At 38.7% G+C, this 26,659-nt stretch overlaps 1 protein-coding gene across 1 annotated transcript in view; it reads right to left on the bottom strand.

Moving 5' to 3' along the window:
• The window catches only part of MYO3A (myosin IIIA), a 159,219-nt gene that overhangs the window by 70,484 nt on the left and 62,076 nt on the right, over positions 1–26,659 (bottom strand). Inside the window, exons 9-15 of the mRNA XM_018057111.1 lie at positions 18,402–18,501; positions 16,053–16,169; positions 12,607–12,711; positions 12,417–12,500; positions 8,726–8,928; positions 3,026–3,124; positions 2,814–2,928 (exon numbers count right to left, since the gene is read on the bottom strand). Coding sequence (XP_017912600.1) covers positions 2,814–2,928; positions 3,026–3,124; positions 8,726–8,928; positions 12,417–12,500; positions 12,607–12,711; positions 16,053–16,169; positions 18,402–18,501 — 823 coding nt within the window. The remainder of the gene's footprint in view (positions 1–2,813; positions 2,929–3,025; positions 3,125–8,725; positions 8,929–12,416; positions 12,501–12,606; positions 12,712–16,052; positions 16,170–18,401; positions 18,502–26,659) is intronic.

Raw genomic sequence — 26,659 nt, 5'->3', positions numbered from 1 at the left:
AACCTCTTCTGAAGAGAAGGCCCTAATTTCAAATTAGGAAAAGAAAAGCCATTCATGTGTCCTTCTCCAACCTCATCAAGTTGGCAGAGATCACACTCTATTCCCTAAGGTCAAGGTTCTTAAAAATACTTCTCCTCAGGCCTACAGCTAGGATACTCAAGGTGGAGTCAAAGACTTTCCAAAAGAAGTCAAGACTGGGAAACTATCTGTCATCAGAGCTGCCAACAGGAGAGACTCTGCATTTGAGAAAACACACTTAGCAGCAAACTTTGCCCTATGCAAAGAACAGGTACAGCAGGGGTTTTTTTCGTTTGTTTAGAGTTTTTTGATGTGGGCCATTTTAAAAGTCTTTATTTAATTTGTTACAATATTGTTTCTGTTTTATCTTTTGGTTCTTTGGCCTCAAGGCATGTAAGAGCTTAGATTCCCAGTGAGGGATGGAACCCACACCCTTTGCATTAGAAGGTGAGGTCTTAACTACTGGGTGGCCAGGGAAATCCCCAGGTACGGCTCTGAAATAATTATTTGGGGGTGAGCAAATGTATCAAATGGATGAAAGCCTACTGTTGACAGCCTTCTATTTTAGAAGGGAGTCAGCAGTTCTTGACAAACATGCTACAAAATTAGATTCAATAATATCACTGCACATAATTTGAATGATTCTCATCACGTTTCACTTCCATCAGCATCTCTACATTTTATATCCTGCTGATAAAACTTTCCAAATTTTTGGAAAAGAATTAGGTATTATTTTTAGCTCAGGCTCTTAGTAGAGATTTCATAACCCAAGACATTTCAGTAAACTTCCTAAGCAGACACATGAACAGTTTCAAGTTGTAGGGGTGTCATTTATGAAAATGAAATTAAAATCCAACAAATTGCACACTACTTTCTTACAAGAGTTCATCTAAAAGCCTGATTCGCATTCATAGTGAAGTATTCTTCTTATCACAGAGCTGAATCAGCACAAACAGTAAGCTGCTAAGGGCAGAGTCTGAAAGCTTCTCTAAAAGCCTTCAGGGAGTCCTTATTAAATAAGATACTTTGTTATAAAAATTTTAAACATACAGTCTAGGACACAGTAAGAAATCTTTATTACTCAAGGATAAATTCATAGCCTTAAATGCTTTCATTATTAAATAAGGAAAGTGAATAGAGAAACTAAGCATTCTCATTAAAAAAAGAAAATAAGAAACCAAATTCATACATTAATAAAAAACATTTTAAAATAAAATCAATAATACAAATAATGTGCTTCAAAAGGTGCCATCAAGAAAATAAAAGACAACAAAAGAGAAAATTTTTGCAAATCATGTAAGACACTTGTATCTACAATATAAATACTTCTTACAACTCAATGATAAAAAGAACTTAATTAAAAAATCAGCAAAGAATGTGAACAGATGCCTCTTTAAAGAAGATATATAAAAGACAAATGACCAACAAGTGCATGAAATAGAACCTCAGCATCATAAGCCTTTAGGGAAATGTAAATCAAGCCCACAATGGCATACCATATCACACCCACGAGAGTGGCTAGGACCAGATAATAGTAAGTGCTGGGGAGGATGCAGAAAAGTCCAAATCTACCTACTGAATTGAAAAATAGTGCAGCTGCTTACATTCTGGTAAGTTCCTCAAAAGGTTAAAAATAGTGTTGCTCTGTAACCTGGCTCTTCCGTTCCTTGGTATACACCAAAGAGAAGCAAAAGCTCATGTCACATAAAAACTTGGACATGGATGATCACAGCAGCATGATTCACCATAGCCGAAAAATGGCACTGACCCAAACGCCCATCACGTCACGAATGGATAAATCACAGGAGGCGTATAAACACAATGCAACGGCACACCTCAGTGAAAGGCAGTGAAATACTGACACACGCTACAACACGGATGGGCCTTGCGGACATCATGTCAACGAGAGAAGCTGATCACAAAGGGTGACATAACGCATCACTCGAGTCGTGTGAAATGTGCAGAATAAGCAGATCGAGGGTGACAGAAGCAGAGGTGGGTGGGAACGAGGAGGAACTGCCAGGCACGAGCAGGTCTCCTTGGGGTAAAAATTTAGAACATGAAAATATTCTCAAAGTGATTATAGAGAAGGATGCACACCTCTGTGGCTGTATTGAGTCATTAAAATGTACAGTTTTAAATGGCTGACTTGTAAGACATGTGAATAACATCTTTGTAAAGCTGTAAGACGGAGAAGGCAATGGCACCCCACTCCAGTACTCTTGCCTGGAAAATCCCATGGACAAAGGAGCCTGGTAAGCTGCAGTCCATGGGGTCGCTAAGAGTCAGGCACGACTGAGCGACTTTACTTTCACTTTTCACTTTCATGCATTGGAGAAGGAAATGGCAACCCACTCCAGTGTTCTTGCCTGGAGAATCCCAGGGACGGGGGAGCCTGGTGGGCTGCCGTCTATGGGGTCGCACAGAGTCGGACACAACTGAAGCGACTTAGCAGCAAAGCTGTAAGAAGAAAACACTGCACTAAAAACAGTGTGATGTGATCACATTTATGTATTTACATAAAATTTTATATATATGCGGGAGAGGTAAATGTATATAAAATAAAAGATTAAGAACAAAACTAAGTTCAATTATATCTCAAGGCCACAGTTTCCTCAAGTATGAGATAAAAATGACAATCGTTATTTCATAAGGTCATTTCAGTAATTTAAAAAATTATCCATATAACGCACTGAGCACAATGTCTGGCATGTGGACCACTCTATAAATGCTAACTCTTACCATGAGTGATGACAAAAAAAACGCTTAAAGGTTTAAATGTCTTCCATACTCACCTCCATTGTAAAACCGATGACTTTGAAACACTGCTCAATTACTTCATATTGGGATTTATAGAAACTATTATTCATCATGTCTTGTATTGTTCTGATGTGGTCATTCTGCAGGTATCTGGGGGTGGAGGGCGGAATCCCAAAGGATAGGTGAGAATCTAAAATTTAGTGAAAGGTAGAAGTATTATTTATAAAAGTTCAAGCTGCTGGGTTACCTGGGAGGCTTGTCTTCTGGCAATTTATAATGGGCTAATTTCTTCTTTTCAGCTAAACCAGTATAGATGTAATAAAAAATATGGAAGTTTTTTTCTCCACTGAAAAGATAAGACATTTTCAGGATGGTGGTTCGTAAGAACACTTATTAATTGCTAAAGTTTCTTGGTGATATAATTATCAGAACAACTGTGAGTCCACAGAGGGTTTCCTGGAATACTGGATTTTGGCTTTCTGTGGTTGTGACTGTCTTCAGTATTTTCAACTACAACTGTCATTGAATTACAGACTCTGCTAAGCGCTTTGTATGAATCACTCAGTACATATTTGTGGGCCCACCAGGCATTTTCTAGGCACTGGGGATACAGCAGGAGCAAATAGTCAAAATGCCCTGACTTCTTAAAGTTTACATGCCAGTGGGAACAACGTAATAATGAATAGAGCATGCCAGGTGGTGGTGAGTGCTACACGATCTTAGTCACCTGCCTTAACCCCCTCATTTCACATACAAAGAAACTGACGCTTAGAGGGGACACTAACCTCCCCTCAGGTCACAGAGTGGATGGCCAAATTGGATTTCACCAGGGCTGTTTGATTCCAAAGCCCATGTCACTAACCACCTCTCTATTAAGAAATGTTACACACACAATTAAGAAATGTTACAATGAGGTATTGAAGACCTACTGCTCAGAAAAAAAAAAATTTCTTCCAAACTATGAGAGCTCATGGACAAGGCACCTGGTCACCCAAAAGCTCTGATGGAGATGTACAATGAGATTAATGGTGTTTTCATATCTGCTAACACAGCATCCACTCTGCAGCCCATGGATCAAGAAGGAATGTTGACTTTCAAGCCTTATTATTTAAGAAATATATCTTGTAAGGTTATGCCTGCCATAGATGGTGATTCCTTTGATGGATCTGGGTAAAGTCAATTGAAAACCTTCTGGAAAGGACTCACCATTCTAGATTTCATTAGGAACATTCATGACTCATGGGAAGAAGCCAAATATCAAAATTAGCATGAATTTGGAAGAAGTTGATTCTGACCCTCATGGATGATTGAGGGGTTCCAGACTTCAGTGGAGGGAGTAACTGCAGATGTGGTGGAAATAGCAAGAGAACGAGAATGAGAAGTGGAGCCTGGAGATGTGATGGAATTGTTACAGTCTCATGATAAAACTGGAATGGCTAGAGAGTTGCTTCTTATGGATGAGCAAATAAAGCGGTTTCTTAAGATGGAATCTACTGGTGAAGATGCTGTGAAAATAGTTGAAATGACAACAAAAGATTTAGAATATGACATAAAGGGAGTTGATAAAGCAGCAACGGGGTTTCAGGGGACTGACTCCAGTGTTGAAAGAAGTTCCACTGTGGGCAAAATGCTATCAAACAGCATCACAGGCCACAGAGGAATTGTTCATGAAAGGAATAGTCAACCAAAAAGGCAAACTTCATTGGTAATAAGCTGCCACAGACACCTCGATCTTCAGCAGCCACCAACTTGATCCATCAGCAGCTATCAATATGGAGGGAAGATCCTCCACCTGACAAAAAATTGTAACTTGCTAAAGGAAATCAGCCCTGAATATTCACTGGAAGGACTGATGCTGAAGCTCCAATACTTTGGCCAGCTGATGAGAAGAACTGATTCATTGGAAAACAACCAACGAATGTCGAGAAAGATTGAAGGCAGGGGGAGAAGGGTCAACAGAGGATGAGATGGTTGGATGGCATCACCGACTCAATGGACATGAGTTTGAGCAAGCTTCAGGAGTTGGTGATGAACAGGGAAGTCTGGCGTGCCATAGTCCACGGGGGTGGCAAAGAATCAGACAGGACTGAATGACTGAACTGAAGGGTCAGGTGATGGCTAGCATGTTTTGGCAATAAAACATTTTAAATTAAGATATGTGTATATTTTTTAGACATAATGCTACTGCACACATAATAAACTACAACATATTGTAAACATAACTTTTGTATGCACCAAGAGACTGAAAAATTCATGTGACTTGCTTTTCTGTGATATTCACCTTATTGCAGTGGGCTGGAACCAAAGCCACAAATATGTCCGAAGTATGCCTGTATTCAATTGAATTTGAGATGAAAGCAGGTTGTTGGAAATGAAAAATATGAACTTGGGACACAGCAAGACACACATTTTCTGCTGTCAATCACATAGAGCTATCCATTGACCATGATGTCAGAAGAAATTGCTAAGCCTGAGAATATTCAGAGAAAAAAACACTCCAAGAACAAACTTTTGATAGGTACACATTTGGGGAATGGATGGATGAATCTAAGTCAGAGAGGAAAAACTCAGAGGTGAGTTCAGTCATGAAAGCAAAGACAGGTGAGCGTTTCAGGAAAAGGGGCGTCCACAGGCTCAGATGCTGACATGAGGATGGCCGCACCCTTTAGAGCTGACTGTGTTCATACCTTCTACGCCTCCAGCCATCATTTGTGGCAGTCACCAGTAACACTTTGATGAACAAGAGTGTTGTACACGAGCAAGCTTGGAACAAAACTGAAAGCTCACTTCTGGTCTCTTCTTACCACAAAATAACAAAACTCCTCTAGGACAGGCACAGCATATAATTTAGTTTGCTTTGTTCTAATGAAATTACATTGATTGCTCTATGTGTCATACCTTTAACACTTAGATGATGCGGTGCACAATTAGCAGAGTGACTCATAAGTGTAGACACACACAATTGGTGGTGTTCTTGTTAATTATCAGTTTACATTTACTGAGGACTGTAATTTGATAAGACCAGGAGATGATATAGGAAATATACTGACCTTCAGTAGATAAACCATTAGAGAATTAAAGAAACAGGAAAAAAAAGATTACCCATCTCAGGGGGGTACCTCCAAAGATTACCTAATCTCATGTCCTGCCTTAACTACATCAAGAAGGGAGAGCTCATATGATTAGTGATACCCAGGTCAGAACAGCCTGGGGGCAAACCTCAGGCTCAGCAAATCACCAAGTAAGGCAGCTTGAACAATGGAGGTTTGAATTTCGTGGGTCTATTTACATGGATTATATGAATTATGGAAATTATATGCAAATTTTTCCAATATAAAAAAAATGTGTGTAGATCTTCTTGTGCAAGATGAAGTGGAGAACTCTTTTACCCAGGCATACAGGGGGTGGTGACAGTTAACATAAAACTAACCCTGCGTTACTTTTCTTACTATTTTATCACTGCTCTCACAGCATTACATGACCAGGCAGCATGCCTCTCTCTCGTAATTGGAGAAACTGCATATCAGCCTATCGTCACCAAGTGGTGGTTTTTTTTTTTTAATGTACCAATGTTTCCAACAATGTATGACAAATATGACTGTAATACTATCTGCCCTAATATTTATAAGATTCTTAAAAAGAATAAGATTCATTCATTAGTATATCAGCTAGGCTACTGTGAAGCAATTAGTAAATATGAATTTATTTTTCACATTATCTTTTCCTTTTTGATGGCCAGTGTTAGGCCAACATTGAAAGTATCATCTAAGACAATACTGACATAGGTACTAAGAGATGATTCATCTTGTAAAGAGACAACATGAACTTCACGGCATCAGTAGATACAGTACAGTACTTTCAATATATTTTCTCTTCCTTCTAGTTTTCTTAATAACATTTTCTTTCCTCTAGCTTACCTTATTGTAAGACTCAGTACATACAGTTAGACCCTTAGAACTGGTTCTTTCCTTTCAGTTCCTGAATGACAGGGTGTATCATCTTTAAAAGGACTTACTAAGAATTCTTCTATTACATCTCTGATACTTTCACTTTTAAACATCATAAAAAAGCTTCTCTAGTATTTAAAAATGAAATTCAAATTAAGTAAAAGAAAAAAATAGATGTAAAAAACCTGGAAAATGGAAAAATTATAAGGCAAATGTTCTCGAATTATAACTGAGATGTATTTCGACCTGGAATACTTTTCCCAATAAACAATGTAAAACTAAAGTCATTTAGGCCAGCTGAAAATAAGCTTACTTTCTTCATAGTATGCCTAAAATATGATCCTAACTGTGCTGTTTTCTAGACTATATGGTGCAATAGTCCAATAAACATGAATGACATTATTTTTATGAGAGCAAATTTGAAAGTATTTATATTAAATACTTATATTGCGTGCCTGCTTAGTCACTCAGTCATGTCAGACTTTCTGCGACCCCATGGACTGTAGCCCTCCAGGCTGCTCCGTTCATGGGATTCTCCAGGCAAGAATACTGGAGTAGGTTGCCATTCCCTTCTCCAGGGGATCTTCCAGACCCAGAAATCTACCTGGGTCTCCTGTTTTGCAGGTAGATTCTTTATTGTCTGAGCCACCAGGGAAGCCCAAATACTTATATTAAAGGCATTTATATCACATTCCATTGTACCTAAATTCCTGGGAATTTAACATACAACACATAACTACAACAACGTAGATAATTCAGCATGAAACCAACGTGCACTGCCACGTGTGATGTAGATAGCTGGTGGGGAGCTGCTGTAGAGGGCAGGGAGCTGAGTTCAGTGCTCTCTGATGACCTAGAGGGGTGGGATGGGGGGTGGAAAGGAGACTCAGGAGGCAGGGGATATATGTATACATAAAGCTGATTCACTTCATTGTGAATCAGAATCAGTTTCTGTTGTATTACCAGAAACAAATACAATATTGTAAAGGACTTATATTCCAATTAAAAATAAATTAATTTAAAAAGTAAAAGATAAAATCCATGAGATCTTATCAAAAAAAGAAGAGAAAAATAGAAGACTCTAAATTGCCACAACTTTTTAAAAATACCAGGGTACAAATTCAAAGCTGTTATTATAGTTTTTTTCATTAGAATAACAAACAAAGATGGTTTGGGATCATGAAGACAGAAGAGAAATTTTGTCATCGCTACAAACTGCCTAAAGGAACTTGCTCAACCTGAACATACCAGAACATCATGTTGGTGGCTTAATCAGAAGACAAAGAAAAGAACACAACAATAAAATCCCTTCCTGAATCCGTCTTTTCTGGGGGGTGGGGATGGGGAGAGGTCCCTTGTGTATAAACACTGGGGAGAATATAATCAATACAAAGATCTATTTATGTATACCAGCATTTAAAAGCAAAAAATTAGTTATTTCTAATTAAATTTCACATTTGTTTTGTGTAGAGAAGTATATTCTCTTCTACTTAAGAAATCACTCTAATCTATCCTGTTAGTACTTCTATGATGGGCTTAGGCTTTCTCTCTGTTTTCATAAATTTAGGTTACTTACTAACTCTTTTTAGGGCTTCTCTGGTGGCTCAGTGGTAAAGAATCTGCCTTCCAATGCAAGAGATGTGAGTTTGATCCCCAGATTGGAAGATCCCCTGGGGAAGGAAATGGCAATCCACACCAGTATTCTTACCTGGGGAATCCCATGGACAGAGGAACCTGGAGGGCTACCACCCATGGGGTCACAAAGACTCAGAAACAATTTAATGACTAAAACAACAACTAACTCCTCTACTGGATATAACCTAAAAGAGAGTAAGATAGTGCTGAGGGATCTCTGTTTCCAATAGGCAATGCCTCATACACAGTAGATGATGAACAAACTTCTGTTGAACTTTTGTTACATGAGGAAGACACTTTATTATTAAAACAAAAGCATCATCTTGGCTTATGTTTCCCAGATAATAGGAAATAGGTGAACTTACCTAGCTTGATGGATAACTCGGGATTTCTCCAGCAGGTATTCAGAGATCTGCACTCCCACAACAGTTCCAGAAGGGGTAAATTTCATTTCCAAGTATTTTCCAAATCGGCTGGAATTGTCATTTATAATAGTGCAGGCATTGCCAAATGCTTCCACCAAATTGTTCACTTGTAAAATCTTCTCTTGCAGGGTTTTGTTATTAGCCTACAGAAAATGTCAAGATGTAAAAAAAAAGAAAAATTTTATTTTTGTATGAAATGAAAAGTCTCTTTGGTAAGCACTTTATGTAGATGTAAACATACAAGAACATATTCTTGGTTTGTTGCCAGATGTTACAACCCCATTTTAAAAATTTAAGGTAAAATTACATAGAGTGAGATTCACCCTTTATAGAGTATAGTTCTGAAAGTTTCTCCAAACATATGCAATCATATGAATCCCACTATGATTCACATACAGAACAATCCAATAACCTCCAAACTTGTCTCATTACTCTGCAGTCAATCCTTCCCTCCACCCTCAGCCCCCAACAATCACTGACATGTTTCTGTGCCTACAGTTTTAAATTTGCGAGAATGACACAGAAAGTGAACCATATGGTATGTAATGTTCTTAATCTGGTTTCTCTGACTTAGCCTAGGGAATTTGAGATTTATCCAAACCTCACCCAGCGAGCTTTATTGCTTTGTATCAGGGCTCGTTCCTTTTTGTTGCTGAGTAATATTCCATTGAACGGATATATACCATTGTTTCTTTATTCATTTCCTAGTTCCTTTGTTTCCTCTTCTTGGAGATTATGAATAAAGCTGCCATAAATTATCTATAGTTTTTTGTATCAACATGGGTTTTTATTTCACTAGGATAAATGCCTAGCAGTAGAATTGTTGAGTTGTATAATGAGTATGGTTAGACTTTCTAAGAAGCTTCTGTGCTGTTTTCCGAAGTGGCTATACCATTTTGCATTCTCATCAGCAACGTAAAAGACTTTCATTCAGTTCCTCTACATCCTTATCAGCACTTAGCATCCTTATCAGACTTTTAAAAACTATTTTAGTCATTTTGATGGAATTTCATGGTGGTTAAAATTTGCATTTCCCTAATCACTACTAATGTAATGCTCAAAATTCTCCAAGCCAGGCTTCAGCAATACGTGAACCGTGAACTCCCTGATGTTCAAGCTGGTTTTAGAAAAAGCAAAGGAACCAGAGATCAAATTGCCAACATCCGCTGGATCATGGAAAAAGGAAGAGAATTCCAGAAAAACATCTATTTCTGCTTTATTGACTATACCAAAGCCTTTGACTGTGTGGATCACAATAAACTGTGGAAAATTCTGAAAGAGATGGGAATGCCAGACCACCTAACCTGCCTCTTGAGAAATCTGTGTGCAGGTCAGGAAGCAACAGTTAGAACTGGACATGGAACAACAGACTGCTTCCAAATAGGAAAAGGAGTACGTGAAGGCTGTATATTGTCACCCTGCTCATTTAATTTCTATGCAGAGTACATCATGAGAAACGCTGGGATGGAAGAAGCACAAGCTGGAATCAAGACTGCCGGGAGAAATATCAATAACCTCCGATATGCAGATGACACCACCCTTATGGCAGAAAGTGATGAGATGGCTGGATGGCATCACCAACTTGATGGACATAAGTTTGCATGAACTCCGTGAGTTGGTGATGGACAGGGAGGCCTGATGTGCTGCGATTGGGGTTGCAAAGAGTCTGACATGACTGAGCGACTGAACAGAGCTGAACTGAATTGACTACTGGGTTGAACATCCTATTTTCATTTGCTTTTGGCCATTTACATATATCTTTGGTAAAATGGCTAGTCATTTTTTTGTTCCTTTTTTGTTATTTGATCTCTTACTTTGGAAATTTTATTTTTTATTATTTTTTTAAAATATAAATTTATTTATTTTAATTGGAGGCTAATTACTTTACAATATTGTATTGGTTTTGCATACATCAACATGAATCTGCCACAGGTATACACGTGTTCCCCATCCTAAACCCCCTCCCTCCTCCCTCCCCATACCATCCCTCTGGGTCGTCTCAGTGCACCAGTCCCAAGCATCCAGTATCATGCATCGAACCTGGACTGGTGACTCGTTTCATATATGATATTATACATGTTTCAATGCCATTCTCCCAAATCATCCCACCCTCTCCCTCTCCCACAGAGTCCAAAAGACTGTTCTATACATCTGTGTCTCTTTTGCTGTCTCGAATACAGGGTTATCGTTACCATCTTTCTAAATTCTATATATATGTGTTAGTATACTGTATTGGTGTTTTTCTTTCTGGCTTACTTCACTCTGTATAATAGGCTCCAGTTTCATCCACCTCATTAGAACTGATTCAAATGTATTCTTTTTAATGGCTGAGCAATACTCCATTGCGTATATGTACCACAGCTTTCTTATCCATTCATCTGCTGATGGACATCTATGTTTCTTCCATGTCCTGACTATTATAAACAGTGCTGTGATGAACATTGGGGTACATGTGTCTCTTTCAATTCTGGTTTCCTCAGTGTGTATGACCAGTAGTGGGATTGCTGGGTCAAAAGGCAATTCTATTTCCAGTTTTTTTAAGGAATCTCCACACTGTTCTCCATAGTGGCTGTACTAGTTTGTATTCCCACCAACAGTGTAGGAGGGTTCCCTTTTCTCCACACCCTCTCCAGCATTTACTGCTTGTAGAATTTTGGATAGCAGCCATTCTGACTGGCGTGAAATGGTACCTCATTGTGGTTTTGATTTGCATTTCTCTGATAATGAGTGATGTTGAGCATCTTTTCGTGTGTTTGTTAGCCATCTGTATGTCTTCTTTGGAGAAATGTCTGTTTAGTTCTTAGGCCCATTTTTTGATTGGGTCGTTCATTTTTCTGGAATTGAGCTGCAGGAGTTGCTTGTCTATTTTTGAGATTATTGTTTGTCAGTTGCTTCATTTGCTATTATTTTCTCCCATTCTGAAGGCTGTCTTTTCACCTTGCTTATAGTTTCCTTTGTTGTGCAGAAGCTTTTAAGTTTAATTAGGTCCCATTTGTTCATTTTTGCTTTTATTTCCAATATTCTGGGAGGTGGGTCATACAGGATCCTGCTGTGATGTATGCTGGAGAGTGTTTTGCCTATGTTCTCCTCTAGGAGTTTTATAGTTTCTGGTCTTACATTTAGATCTGGTCTTCTTTGATTTCTTTTATCAACTTTTTATATTTTTCAGCATACAAATCTTGCACACGGTTTGTAAGATATAGATTTAAATAGTTCATGCTTTTATGGTGCTAATATAAATTTAAATTTATATATTTAAATTTATAACTGATCAGTTTTGGTATGTATAATTAATTTCTGTATACTGACTCCCCTTCAACTTGCTAGTAACAAAAGAAGAGGAAATAAAGTATTCAGTGAATATATTAGGGCCATAAAGAGAGAAAATTACATTTATAAAGCCTTGTCTACTAAGAGTGAGAAAAGTTAGAATTTGCTCAAAACAAAAGCATATGCTTCTTATACTTTTTGTTATATTTTACACTCACAAAGAACAACAAATGTATTATAATTTCTGGGCATTATTAAATGTGGCATTATTAAATTCATGGATATTAACTTCATCAATTAAATTTAATTCTGAAATATAACAAATATCTCTGTTAGGATAGAGAAAGAAAGTAAATTATACCTTTCCAAGCACTGTCAGCTGCTGAACTAAGAGATGAGCACTTTCAGTTTTTCCAGCACCACTTTCTCCAGAAATAACAATGCACTGTGCAGTGAGAAAAGGGACCGGTAAGAACACTTCATCCTCACAATATTCAATGGACACATGAGAAACAAGAGGAGAATTTCTAAGAATGTGAGCTTCTCCTTACCTGATCTGAACTGTATGTTACCATAGACTGGTATCCTAAGTCAGCCATGGCAAAAATGTGAGGAGGATTGGCAGTTCTCTTTGCTCCAATATACAACTTGGAATGCTAGAAGTTAAAAAGGACATGTGTTGTAGGGCTTTGGTTTCTGTTTAAATCCTATTTTACAGATAAAGCACTAATTTTTAAAGCAACAGGTGCATCAAATACCTGCAAAGCATTACTAAACCACCAAAACATTAATACATATTACATATACACATACACGCACAAATCATGCACAATTATGTAAAATAAAAGTTTGATATAAAACAACAGGGAAAAATGACATGATATAATATGACATAATGTGGTCAGTGGTATTTAAATGAAGACTCTTTTGAAAGTGAATACCACTTCCAAAGTAGAACTTAAGGTTTCCAAATGCTATAATTTATTTTATTTATCTATTTTTAAACTTTTCTTTTGGCCATGGGGCATGTGGTATCTTAGTTACCCTACCAGTGATCAAATCTTTGCTCCCTGCACTGGAAGTACAGAGTCTCAACCATTGTACCACCAAGGAAGTCCCTATTCTTTAAATAAGCAATTTATAAATAAGACAATTAGGTATCAGTCTGTTAACTATTTCTTAGATATAATAATGTCTGACATACAAGTACTACTTTTTTCCTTTCATATCATTTATTAATAACATACACTTTTTCATTTGATTTGCCCAAGATTCCATAGTTAATTTACAGCAGATTATGTATGCAAGCCCAAATCTTCTAAAACTTTTGTCAGTGTTCAATATGCATTATTCTTCTAACTCTTAAAATGGTAGAGACTGAGAGAATTATATATTTTCACACAAAAAAGTATATTAAGCACAGTATAAAAATAATATTCTAGAGTACTACACAAATAACTAGAAGAGTATGGACCCAACTAAAAATACAACACACACACAAAATAAATAATAAAAAGCCTAGCTTAACTCCAGAATATTAATCTATATTTAAACATTAGGGGTTGAATATTAGATAAATATATACTTAAATTCATAAAATATATCACCTGATATTAAAAACCAAAGATTGATGTACCCCATCAATGTACCCCAATGTTCACTGCAGCACTACTTACAATAGCTAGAATATTGAAGCAACCTAGATGTCCACTGGCAGATAAATGGATAAAGAAGCTGTGATACAAATATACAGTGGAATATTACTCAGCCATAGAAAGGAGTGCATTTGAATCAGTTCTAATGAGGTGGAAGAACCTAGAGCTTATTATACAGAATAAAGTAAGTCAGAAGGAGAAAGATAAATATCATATCCTAACACAGATATATGGAATCCAGAAAGATGGTACTGATGAATTTATCTGCAGGGCAGCAATGGAGAAAGAGACACAGAGAACAGACTTATGGACTTACGGATTTATAAGTCTTAAGGGAGGACTTATCAGACTTATAGGGAGGGGGAAAGGAAGGTGAGATGTATGGAGAGAGTAACATGAAATTACGTTACCATATGTAACATAGACAGCCAATGGGAATTTTCCATACGTCTCAAGGAACTCAAATAGGGGCTCTGTAACAGCCTAGGGGGGTGGGATGGTGAGGGAGATGGGAGAGAGGTTCAAGAGGGAGGGGGCATTATGGCTGATTCGTGTTGATATTGGGCAGAAAACAAAATTCTGTAAAGCAATTGACCTTCAATTAAAAAATAAATTAATTTTAAAAAATCAACCCATATGTCAAAAGGAATTTTTAAACTCATAATGCTGAGTTTACAGCCACTAAGTATATAGTACTTATATATACAGTGTAATTTTACTTTTGATTCTCTCATACTTGATAGACATTAAATCTACACATTTTAGGCATCTGTTTATTGCTATGATACTTAGTGTGAACCAGTTACCAATTACCAATAACTGAAAGGAAATAACATATCTCGCACAAAGACCACAAACTGCACCCAGATATATTTGTCTTCTCTAATTCTATATTTTAAAAATAATTATTTAACTACTGGGCTTCCCAACTGATTTGGCCACCTTGTGTGAAGAACTGACTCATTGGAAAAGACCCTGATGCTGGGAAAGATTGAAGGCAGGAGAAGGGGATGACAGAGGATGTGGGGGTTGAGTGGCAACACCAACTCAATGGACATGAGTTTGAGCAAGCTCCAGGAGTTGGTGATGGACAGGGAAGCCTGGCGTGCTGCGGTCCATGGGGTCACAAACAGGTGGACATGACTGAGCGACTGAACTGACCTGAGCTTCCCGGGTGGCACTGGTGGTAAAGAACCTGCTTGCCAGTGCAGGAGACTTAAGAGACCTGGGTTTGATCCCTGGAGCAGGAAGATTCCCTGGAGCAGGAAACGACAACCCACTCCAGTGTTCCTCCCTAGAGAATCCTATGGACAGAGGAGCCTGGTGGGCTACAGTTCATGGGGTGGCTAAGAGTCAGACAAGACTGAAGCGACTTAGCACAGCACATTTAACTATTATTTATTTATCGGTGCTGCAGGGGCTGCTGAAAGCTATTTTCTGCCCAGAACCATGTGTATGTGGCCACTACTCAAAGGTTCTAAAAAGTTTTTGAAATTTGAACCTGCAGCTATTTTGGTCATTGTTGTGATCAATGATTTCTTTGGCTACCCAGCACAAACATGTGGGATATTAGTTGCCTACTCAGGGACATGTATGGATGTGAGAGTTGGACTGTGAAGAAGGCAGAGCGCCAAAGAATTGATGCTTTTGAACTGTGGTGTTGGAGAAGACTCTTGAGAGTCCCTTGGACTGCAAGGAGATCCAACCAATCCATTCTGAAGGAGATCAGCCCTGGGATTTCTTTGGAAGGACTGATGCTAAAGCTGAAACTCTAGTACTTTGGCCACCTCATGCAGAGAGTTGACTCATTGGAAAAGACTCTGATGCTGGGAGGGATTGGGGGCAGGAGGAGAAGGGGACGACAGAGGATGAGATGGCTAGATGGCATCACGGACTCGATGGACGTGAGTCTGAGTGAACTCCGGGAGTTGGTGATGGACAGGGTGGCCTGGTGTGCTGCGATTCATGGGGTCGCAAAGAGTCAGACATGACTGAGCGACTGAACTGAACTGAACTGAACTGAACTCAGGGATCAAACCCATGCTCCCTGCAGGGGAAATGCAAAGTCTTAACCACTGACCACCAGGGAAATCCCTTAATTGTTTATTCAAAGGACTAGATAAAATTTTATTCAGCATCATTTGGTGGTGGTTTAGTCGCTGTCATCTCTGACTCCTGCAACCCCATGGGCTATAGCCTGCCAGGATCCTCTGTGCATGGGGTTTTCCAGGCAAGAATACTAGAATGGGCTGCCATTTCCTTGTCCGTCATTTAAATTAATTTAAATATCTAAAGAACATAATTTTTGTACAAAGTAAGAAAACACAAGTCACACCACATACCTCTGCCGAATAAATATCCAGACTCTGAAATGGGTTAAGAGCAATGAGTATGTCTCCCACATACATGTAGATCTGATCTCTGGAGTAACACTTCTCAAGTTGCTCTGCAACTGTATTCTATAATGAAATAAAAATAATTTCTTTCTCTTAAAAAATCATTGATGGTCAATGATCATTTTTAAAATAAATGATGACAAATAAATAAAACATCTGGAATCTGGAACAGGATCAGAAAGAAACAGATCTATTGAGAGTAAGTATAACCTCAGGTCATCAACTATCTTATCCTTTGATGAGTATTTTCTTTTCTTTCAAAAGCCATAGAGGAATGTCACTGCAACCTATGTTTTCCATAGAACACAGTAAGTTACAGGGATTACATATACAGAATGCTTTCAAGGAAATAAGTCGATGCAGTAGATGAAGTAAAGAGAAAGAACACTACAATAGGGAAGGGGAGATACAGTGAATGCGATTTGATTCCAAACCAAGGTTAGTCAAGGGCTCTGCAGAATGTCTTGGTCCTTCACTAAAATATTTGGCTTTGAGACAGAGTAAAAGTATAGAGAAGTAACTTCCACAGTTGATAAATCATATGAGTATATGGAATCAATTTTAATAGTGCCAGGAATCATCATTTATAGTATATGACACAAAAACAAAAGCTCTTACATACTTCGGTTAAAAAAGAGACACACACACAAAAATGCAGTTAATAGAAACAAACCCAGTGTTCAATATGTAGGCTGGCCATATGATTAACAAAGTCTTCTTTATAACCCACAAGCCTAGGAATTCACATCACTGGAAAATGTGATACACATAGATTCATAAAGGTGTTGTCAAATCTCTGACTTGCAAATCCTATTTGATTATGAGATATTTTATGTTCTGAAGAGAGGTTATTCTGATGAAGTTCTTGAGTTGTTTATGCAAGCCTAAATTTACCAAACGACTATGAATGTGAGAGTTGGACTATAAAGAAAGCTGAGCACCGATGAATTGATGCTTTTGAACTGTGGTGTTGGAGAAGATTCTTGAGAGTCCCCTGGACTACAAGGAGATCCAACCAGTCCATCCTAAAGGAGATTAGTCCTGGGTGTCCATTGGAAGGACTGATGTTGAAGCTGAAACTCCAATACTTTGGCCACCTGATGCGAAGAGCTGACTCACTTGAAAAGACCGTGATGCTGGGAAAGATTGAGGGCAGGGGGAGAAGGGGATGACAGAGGATGAGATGGTTAGATGGCATCATCGACTCGATGGACATGGGTTTGGGTAGACTCCGAGAGTTGGTGATGGACAGGGAGGCCCGGCATGCTAGCGGTTCATGGGGTCGCAAAAAGTCGGACAAGACTGAGCAACTGAACTGAACTGAACTTCTGTTCAGAAAATGCCTCCTGATTTCTTGCATTTTTAAGCAAAATGCTCAGGTATGCCTCAAAGTATTAAAAAATAAAAATCTGTGGCTCAGGCAGGATAGTGAATCCAACCTTTTACTGAAAAGGAGTCTTATTTTTCTAATGATGTGATTACATGAAATGAAAGGAGATGAGGAAAAAAAGGCTGAGACCATGAGTTACTGGTTTGGACTTGCACCTTCACAAGAGATGTGTGAAACATTTCTGAGCTCATTGGGACAAGGAGTTTAAAGTAGAATTCATTTCCTAAAAGGTGGACTCTGTGATCTCATGAGGGGTCCACAGACCATGGTAAAGATGGGTTCTTGAGGTATCTAAGAGGCTTTGGGTCCTGCCATTCAGTGTGAAACAGAAGAGAGAAAGGAGGGATTATGCCAGATGATGGAAAGAAAAAAAAAAAGTGAAAGTCACTCAGTTGTATCCAATTCTATGTGACCTCATGGACTGTAGCCCACTCCTCTGTCCATGGAATTTTCCAGGCTGAATACTGGAGTGGGTAGTCATTCCCTTCAGGGACTGAACTCGGATCTCCTGCATTGCAGGCGGATTCTTTACCATCTGAGCCATCAGAGAAGTCAGATGGTGGGGAAAAAGGCAAATGGTTTTCTGACTACAGTAAATCATTCTTTTGAGACTCCCAAAGAAACCTCACGGGAAGAACAGGACTGTGATCTAAGCAACTCAAGCTTGTGGGAACTAGCATCTTTGTGATTTGAGTATAAAACACAAGAAAAAGTTGACACCGGGCTGGGGTGATCTGGAAATGTGAGTTATGCACAGAAAAACTGAGGACAGGAGAGATGCTCAGGAAACTAAGAGATAAAGAAAGCATGAAACCTACAGATGCCATTCAAAGAACCTCCTGCTCAAATCACTTCTATAAATGTTTAAAAATAGATAGGAGGCTTAATTAAATTGAGTTTCTTACCTCATCCAGAACTTCCAGGGTTGCTAAATCATCTACATCCTTGAGACTGGAAATTAAAGGTTTGCTGAAGTTACTTTTCTTGGTGTAAAGACGTTCATGTCTGAGGAACAATGAAAAGGAAACCCTTTCTGATTTGAGAACTTATTACTGATCACACTAAAGTCAAATTTAGATACTACGAGACTGAAAAACCTCTATAAAGCTTATTTACTTAAATTTGACAGTAACAACTTACCAGAAAACAGCCTCATGTATTTTATGTTTTCTTCTCTCCACTTGGAAAATGCAACACGTCAAACTCACTTCATGGATGATCAGAGGAGTTCATTATTTCCATCAAGAGCTATCCTATATATTTTTATTTATTTTCTTTATTGGCTGCATTGCACAGCACATGGGATCTTAGTTCCCTGACCAGGGATCAAATCTGCGCCTCCCACATTGGAAGCATTATCTTAACCGCTGGACATCCAGGTAAGTCCCTATCCTACATGTAATATTCTTTAACGTTTCCTCTAAATTCCAATGCATGATTTAATCTGTTACAAAGTGATGAGTTCGGGAGATTTGCATTCATTAGATTTGCAGTTTTGTCTGAGGTAGTGTTAGGTCACTGGTGGTCACGAAATGATAATTTGAAAAATTATTGCTCAGCAGAATTTAAGGGAAATACAAAATAAGCCATACTGCACACTTTCAAAAGGTAAAATGCATATATATAGAAGATTGAGTTCAGGTACGAGGAAGTCTATTTTCGAAGTGAAATATTTCAGCAATTTTGATAACGGCATAAAGATCTGGATTTGACATGAGGTCTGGAAACTGGCAGAAACACAAGCTGGAATCAAGATTGCCGGAAGAAATATCAATAACCTCAGATATGCAGATGACACCACCCTTATGGCAGAAAGTGAAGAGGAACTAAAAAGTCTCTGATGAAAGTAAAAGTGGTGAGTGAAAAAGTAGGCTTAAAGCTCAACATTCAGAAAACGAAGATCATGGCATCTGGTCCCATCACTTCATGGGAAATAGATGGGGAAACAGTGGACACAGTGTCAGACTTTATTTTGGGGGGCTCCAAAATCACTGCAGATGGTGACTGCAGCCATGAAATTAAAGGACTCTTACTCCTTGGAAGGAAAGTTATGACCAACCTAGACAGCATATTCAAAAGCAGAGACATTACTTTGCCAACTAAGATCCGTCTAGTCAAGGCTATGGTTTTTCCAGTGGTCATGTGTGGATGTGAGAGTTGGACTGTGAAGAAGGCTGAGCACCGAAGAATTGATGCTTTTGAAGTATGGTGTTGGAGAAGACTCTTGAGAGTTCCTTGGACTGCAAGGAGATCCAACCAGTCCATTCTGAAGGAGATCAGCCCTGGGATTTCTTTGGAAGGACTGATGCTAAAGCTGAAACTCTAGTACTTTGGCCACCTCATGCAGAGAGTTGACTCATTGGAAAAGACTCTGATGCTGGGAGGGATTGGGGGCAGGAGGAGAAGGGGATGACAGAGGATGAGGTGGCTGGATGGCATCACGGACTCAATGGACATGAGTCTGAGTGAACTCCGGGAGATGGTGATGGACAGGGAGGCCTGGTGTGCTACGATTCATGGGGTCGCAAAGAGTCGGTCACGACTGAGCGACTGAAATGAACTGAACTGAACTGAACTGGAGACATTGCTGAGGTAAACACATGGGTCTCTTTTGATTTTTCTAGACATGAAAGCATCATTCACTTATTTAGAGTGGAACTATATTTTCAGTATTTTTGGACAGATTGTTAAGCATTTGAATTTGCTTAACAGTAAAAGGGGAAGGAATATGTAGATCATGAAGGACAGTAAGAACCATACCATTTCTTCACCAAACTATAATGGTTTCTCAGAGAATTAGAGCTTCCCTTATAGTTCAGTTGGTAAAGAATCTGCCTGCAATGCAGGGACCTGGGTTCAATTCCTGGGTCAGGAAGATCGCCTGGAGAAGGAAATGGCAACCCACTCCAGTATTCTTGCCTGGAGAATCCCATGGGCAGAGGAGCCTGGCAAGCTACAGCCCACAGGGTCACAAGAGTCAGATAGGACTTAGCAACTAAACCACCACCACCACCAGAGAATTAAGCCATTATTAATAATGGTCCCCCCTCTATCTATGGCCAGATGCCCATTCTGTGCACTAGATTCCATCTCTTCTCACTCACTCAAAGTCATCACTGTCAATGGGTCCTCTTTCACTCTTCTTGTTGTTGTTGTTTAGCCACTATATCATATCCAACTCTTTCATGACCCCATGGACTATAGCCTGCCAGGCTCCTCTGTCCATGGAATTTTCCAGGCAAGAATATTGGAGTGGGTTGCCATTTCCTTCTCCAGGGGAATCTTCTGTAGTATAACTTAAAAATTCCTTCGTATGGAATTCATGGACCTTCAGAGGCTTGTTGCAACCTTTCCAGCACTCTTCATGACCATATACAATATTCCCTAAGATGCCCCATATTTTCAAGATCCTGTTCTTCGTTTATTTTGTTTCCTCTGCCTGGAATGAATTTCCTTCCATATCTGGCAAAATTCTATTTATCATGCAAAGTCAGGCTCAAATATCACCGTTGCTGTGAAGCTGTTGTAGGATTTTCCAGTGAAAATGCATCACTGCGAAGAATTAGGTACATTCCCCTTCCTGCCAGACTGGGAGAAACTTGTGGGCAGAAACCAAGTATTGCATCAAGAATACGAAAGTGTATACATACATTTGGTGGCTTGAGTTGCAATGTTGAGCCCCATCGAACCGGCGGGTGTGCAAATAATAGTATCACTTAGTGACCAGTCCTACATCCTTCCCTGTTGATTCATATCCCAATTCTGAGAAGCTGCTGAACAGTAAAGTCAGCTTAGGCACCACCTTTCTCACCTCTTGCCCCAATGCACACGGTATTCACAAAATTTGACATGGTGATTCAGTTTGAATGGAAACTTTTACCTGAGAGTGGGGAGGCTGGCAGGCTGATGTCTGGTGGGGAAAGAGGGAAAGGCATGCCTGAGACCTGGACTCAGGGATAGGCCCTGCAGCTGAAACAGAGGGAGAGAGTGGTCCAGGATGAGGCAGGACTCCAGGCACCACAGGAAGCCAGTGGAATATTTTAATCAAAGGGCAGAGTATGGAAATAATAGGGTGGAGCAGCATGTTTTCGTAAAGTAAAAAAATCATTTAACTATACTTCAGAAATAAACATTATCACTAGGTTAAAAAAAAGCTAAGAAAAGTTAAAATTCTAGTAGTGAATATAATGTAGAGTCATCTATTCTAAGAACTTATTATATGATAAATGTGGCATTTCAAATTAGTAGAGAAAGAAAAAAATTCAAGAAATTATGCTGGAACAGCTGGTTAAAATTTTTGGAATCATGTATTTACTTTAAGCAAAAATTAATACCAGATGGATTTAAACTTACAGATTTAAAATGTCATCATAAAAGTTCTAGGAGAAGATGCAAAGGAACAGTTGTGTAATAATGCAGTAAGAATGGAATTTTTAAGTATGAAAAGACAAAAAAAGAGAATTAAAAATGGAAGAGATTTGAGAAGATAATTTTACGAGTATAATAAAAACTTAAAAATTTAAAAATTGGGGAAAAGATTTGCAATATGTAGAATGGACAAAGAATTAATAAATCTAATATATCAAGAACTCTTAAAACTCAAAGAACAAACACTGAATATGAGATACCATGAGACATTAGAAGAGTGATCTTGTACTGAACAGACACATTTTAGGCTTATTTACTTTAATTTGGGAAGATAAATTTATCATTATCATCACTTTCTAAAAAGATATTATCACCAGAAAATGTTAGAAGCTAATAACCTTACCTAGTCCAGTAATATTAAAATAACTGAATAAGGGACCTCCCAGGTGGCCCAGTGGTTAAGACTTCACCTTTCAATGCAGGGGCTATGAGTTTGATCCCTGGTGGGGATCCCTCAGTGAAAGAGCCATGCAATGCAGGAGACACGGGTTTGATTCCTGGGTCAAGAAGAGCCCCTGGAGGAGGACATAGCAACCCACTCCAGTATTCTTGCAGGCTACAGTCCATAGTATCACAAACAGTTTGACACAACTAAAGTGACTGAGCATGCACACCTGGGAAGCTAAGATCCCACTTGCCTTGCGGCCAAAACACCAAAACATAAAACGGAAGCAATACTGTAACAAATTCAATAAAGACTTTTAAGAAATGGTCCACAACAGAAAATGTTTTTAAATTTTAAAAACAAAAATAGCTGAATCACATAATCTTTGATGCCTTCCAGGCCTGGAATTCTCTATCGAATGAAGTTGGTGAATCGATAGGCATACTATGGAGCATATGGCTGACTGCTTCATTCTGAAGAGAATATACAAAGCCATGTTCATGACTTTGAAAATCTAGGTTTTTACCATTTGTAAAGACTTCACTGGGAGAGCTGAAAGATGGCTTGGCCCTATTCTAGAGCATAACTCCTTTATTTATATTTTTTCCAGTTAAAGGGTAGAGGAGCCAAGGTACATGAGGCATGGCCAACCAGGTAGCAATAATAGCCGGAAAGCCAGGGAGGAACAGAGCCTGACTGATAAACTGTTAACACTGAACTGAATTCTGAGGTGGTTATATAATCAAAAGGTATTTGTGAAGCTATATAAATCCTTTCCTTTGTTTACATCATAGTATTAATGATACCAATGTTACAGTTAAGAGGCTGGGCTCTAGAATCTGAATGCTCAGATCAAATAACAAAAGAATGTGAGGATAAACAAAATGGATTATGTCTTATGAAACTTTCATTTAGAATGGGCATATGGAAATGCTTTATATATAATTGCTATTATTATTCCAACTGTGGCCCTACCACTTATTGGCCATGTGGCACTGGGCAAGGAACTTACTCTGCTTTTTCAGAAATAAAATGGAAATAATAATGACTTATTTCATATAGATATTAAAAGATTAAATGATAGAATACATGTAAAGTGATTCATACAGTACCTGCTTTGGTTAATAAATTTTAATTATTTTACTTTTCCATTTGTGGTCATAGTCTGAGCCCTCACTGTCTTTATGTTTAATATTATTTTCCTTTATTTTATATTTAATATTTGCTTCTAAGTTATATTGAACTATAACTTCTAATTTAAGTTATATTTAATTTCTATTTCTACTTGTTTCGTATTTTGTTGTCTTCACTCTTTTTGTCCCAGAGGTGACCCTCTACCCTTTCCAAACATGAATGGTAAAAACACAATACTAAAATCAGCATGAACTGAGTAGAGAGTGAGAAAATGTGGCCCCAGGCCTTGCTGATGGAGGATTCCGGAACATCATTGCTTCTGAAGGACTCTATCGCATTAACAATTAAATCCTACATAACCCTGATGGTAGTATCTCACAGGAATTATGCATTATATCAGCAAACACCTCTTCCTTCGTTTCTCACCCTGGGTCACTGCAGTGCTCAGACTATAACAGTAACAGGTGCTGGAGGAAGGTGGTGGAAAGGCACACCTCGGTGTCTGCAAACCCCAGCATACTCCACCCACCACCACCTCCAACCCCATCTCCCACTGCTTGGAGGTTTGGCACTGCTCTCACTGAGGGCAGCTTAACTACAGAAGCCTCCCGGCCACTGGGACTGCCTATTTATATTTCTCCCATGCCTGTACATCTGCACCACCAGTGACCGCTGGACACAGCCATCACTGTGGCCTGCTCCAGAAAGCACAGTCAGCACTGCTGCCAGTCACCTGGTTGGGTCCTAAACATAACAGAGACAATGGGGCCAAAAAACCGGCAGTTTATAGCTGTCACAACAAAGCAGCACAAGTGAAGGACTCACACTTATACTCTCTCAAGTGGCAGCATTAGTTGAATCAACAATATTATCTTAATATTTCAAAAGTTACACAATGGACCACATCATAGGGTGTGAAACTGAGAAAAGACACTAAATTATATTCAGTCCAATTCTCTTTCACTTTTTAAGTATTTCTTTAAAAATTGTTTTACTATTCTTATTTTTATTTTATTTTTATTTTTTGGCCATACCTTACTGCATGTGGGATCCTAGCTCCCCAACCAGGGATCAAACTTGCATCCCCTGTGTGGGAAGCACCTAGTTTTAACCACTGGGCCACCTAGGAAATCCCCCCTTTAATTTTAAGAATTGTGAGAAGGGAGGTCAGCAAGGGATCAGTATGAGATCTCCCTGCCTGTTCTGATTTGTCAGACTTTCCCCCAACCCAAACACACATACATAAACACAAAATATGGAGCCTGTACATTTCAACATCTACTACTGCATTTATTCAACAAAATATTTAAATTTCTAGAGCATCTGTTATGTTTCAGGCACTGTTCAGAGCTGGGATAAAGCTATGAAGACAGACAAAAGTCTGTACTCATATAGAACACACATTCTGAACACCTAAAACAGTAGCTGGAACATAGTAAGTACTCAATATATGTGCAGGGTGAATAAATGAATGATAATTATTTGCCAAAGGAAACTGCCTAATCTTCATCACCCTATCTTTCAAGATACTTCTACACTTTTTACATTTTCCTTTTGCCTTCATTTTATAGAATTAATTTGCATTCTTGTTACTTTATTAAAGATTTAATTTCTGTAAGACTTGGAGAAGGCAAAGTCAGCATCCTTCCAATAAGACTTTTGTCCTCTTGTGAAAAGAGCATTCTTCCAATAAGATTTTTGTCTTCTTGTGAAAAGTACAGCTTGTTAACCAGATTATATTTCTCATTTACTCTGTATGACTGGGGAGACATAGCTTCAAACTACAAATATTTCCTTTCTATGTTGTCAAAAGGTCAGAAATACCCTCAGGGGTGGTTAGTATAGCTTCACTTGTATTTCAGTTCTACACACTGAAAAAAAGAAACAACTCTTGCTGCTGCATGTTAAATTTTTATCCTTACTATTCAGTTGTACTATTGTAATGCCACAGCTTTATTTGCTTTTACTTTGGTTAAATATTCTCTTGTAAATATCAAGCTCTATCTTCTAAGGTGATTCAGGAGCCACTGGGATAGTACAGAAATCCTTTGTTAAACAGAAATCTACTCAATGCTTTTGTTTTAATGTCCTTAGATATCTTTAAACTCCACTAACAAAGTCACAACTGGTAACACCCATGGGCATACAGGCTCTCACCAGTGTGCCCTGGAAGACTAGTTTTTATCAATCTTCAGTTTGACCCTTTTGGCCAACTGTGCAGTTTTGAAGTGATGCTGAGAAAGAAGTACACCCCAGCTGGACCAGCCAGAAGAGCAGATCAGCTTTGGCGATGACTGGAGTGACAGATGTCATCAGCACCCAGCTCCAGGACACTTTCGATGGCCCTGTCCCTTCACACAGCCCTTGCTCTTTTGTACATGATTATCTGGAGGCTGAAGAAAAATGTTCTCACTGGGAAGTCGTGTCTGTTTCTGCTGTGAATGTGACTCTTCTGCCATTATTTTAGAGTGACCTGGTTTTAGATGTTGACATCAAACTGACATCTGTGTTTGCCAAGAATGCTTGGTGATTCCCCCATCTGCTAAGAGTTCCTGACAGCTTTCTTCTCCTCACGCTTAGCTTACAGACAACCAAGAGCAGAGATGGTTTCTGTAAGTAGGATCTTGTTGTAAACATGGGGTAGCACAATTGCTTTAATGTGTAGAGTTAAGTAGTTGTATGACAAACATCAGTACAGCAAAGTGATCTGGTTCCAACAAACACAGGGACTTCCCTGGTGGTCTAGAGGCTAAGATTCCATGCCCCCAATGCAGGAGACCTGGGTTCAATCCCTTGTTGGGGAACTAGGTTCTACATGCTGTAACCAAGAGTTTAAGTGCAGCAACTAAGACCTGGAACAGCCAAATAAATATTAATAAATAAAAGCTTTAAAAAAACAAGAACAAACACAGCTGATGAGTTATGTTTAAGTCTGACTTTCCAAGGAATGATAACATGAATGGCCAGGGAGAGTGTACGATTAGCTTTATCACATTCATTTTTACAAGTATATAAAATATTCTTTTAAAAAAAACTGAAATATACCAAAAAATGTATAAAAAAATAAATCACCTATAACTGTATCCCCAAGAGATAACCACTGGTGACATTTTGATATCGCCTTTCATTCTTTTTCACGTGCTCATAATTCTTAAACAACTCGACAGGATCTCACCTTGGTGTCCTCTTCCCCTCACAGCCTGCTCTCTGGTGCCA

The sequence above is a fragment of the Capra hircus genome, chromosome 13 (assembly GCF_001704415.2).
Source record: "Capra hircus breed San Clemente chromosome 13, ASM170441v1, whole genome shotgun sequence".
In the NCBI taxonomy this organism is placed as follows: domain Eukaryota; kingdom Metazoa; phylum Chordata; class Mammalia; order Artiodactyla; family Bovidae; genus Capra; species Capra hircus.
This window is presented reverse-complemented; position numbering and strand designations above follow the sequence as displayed.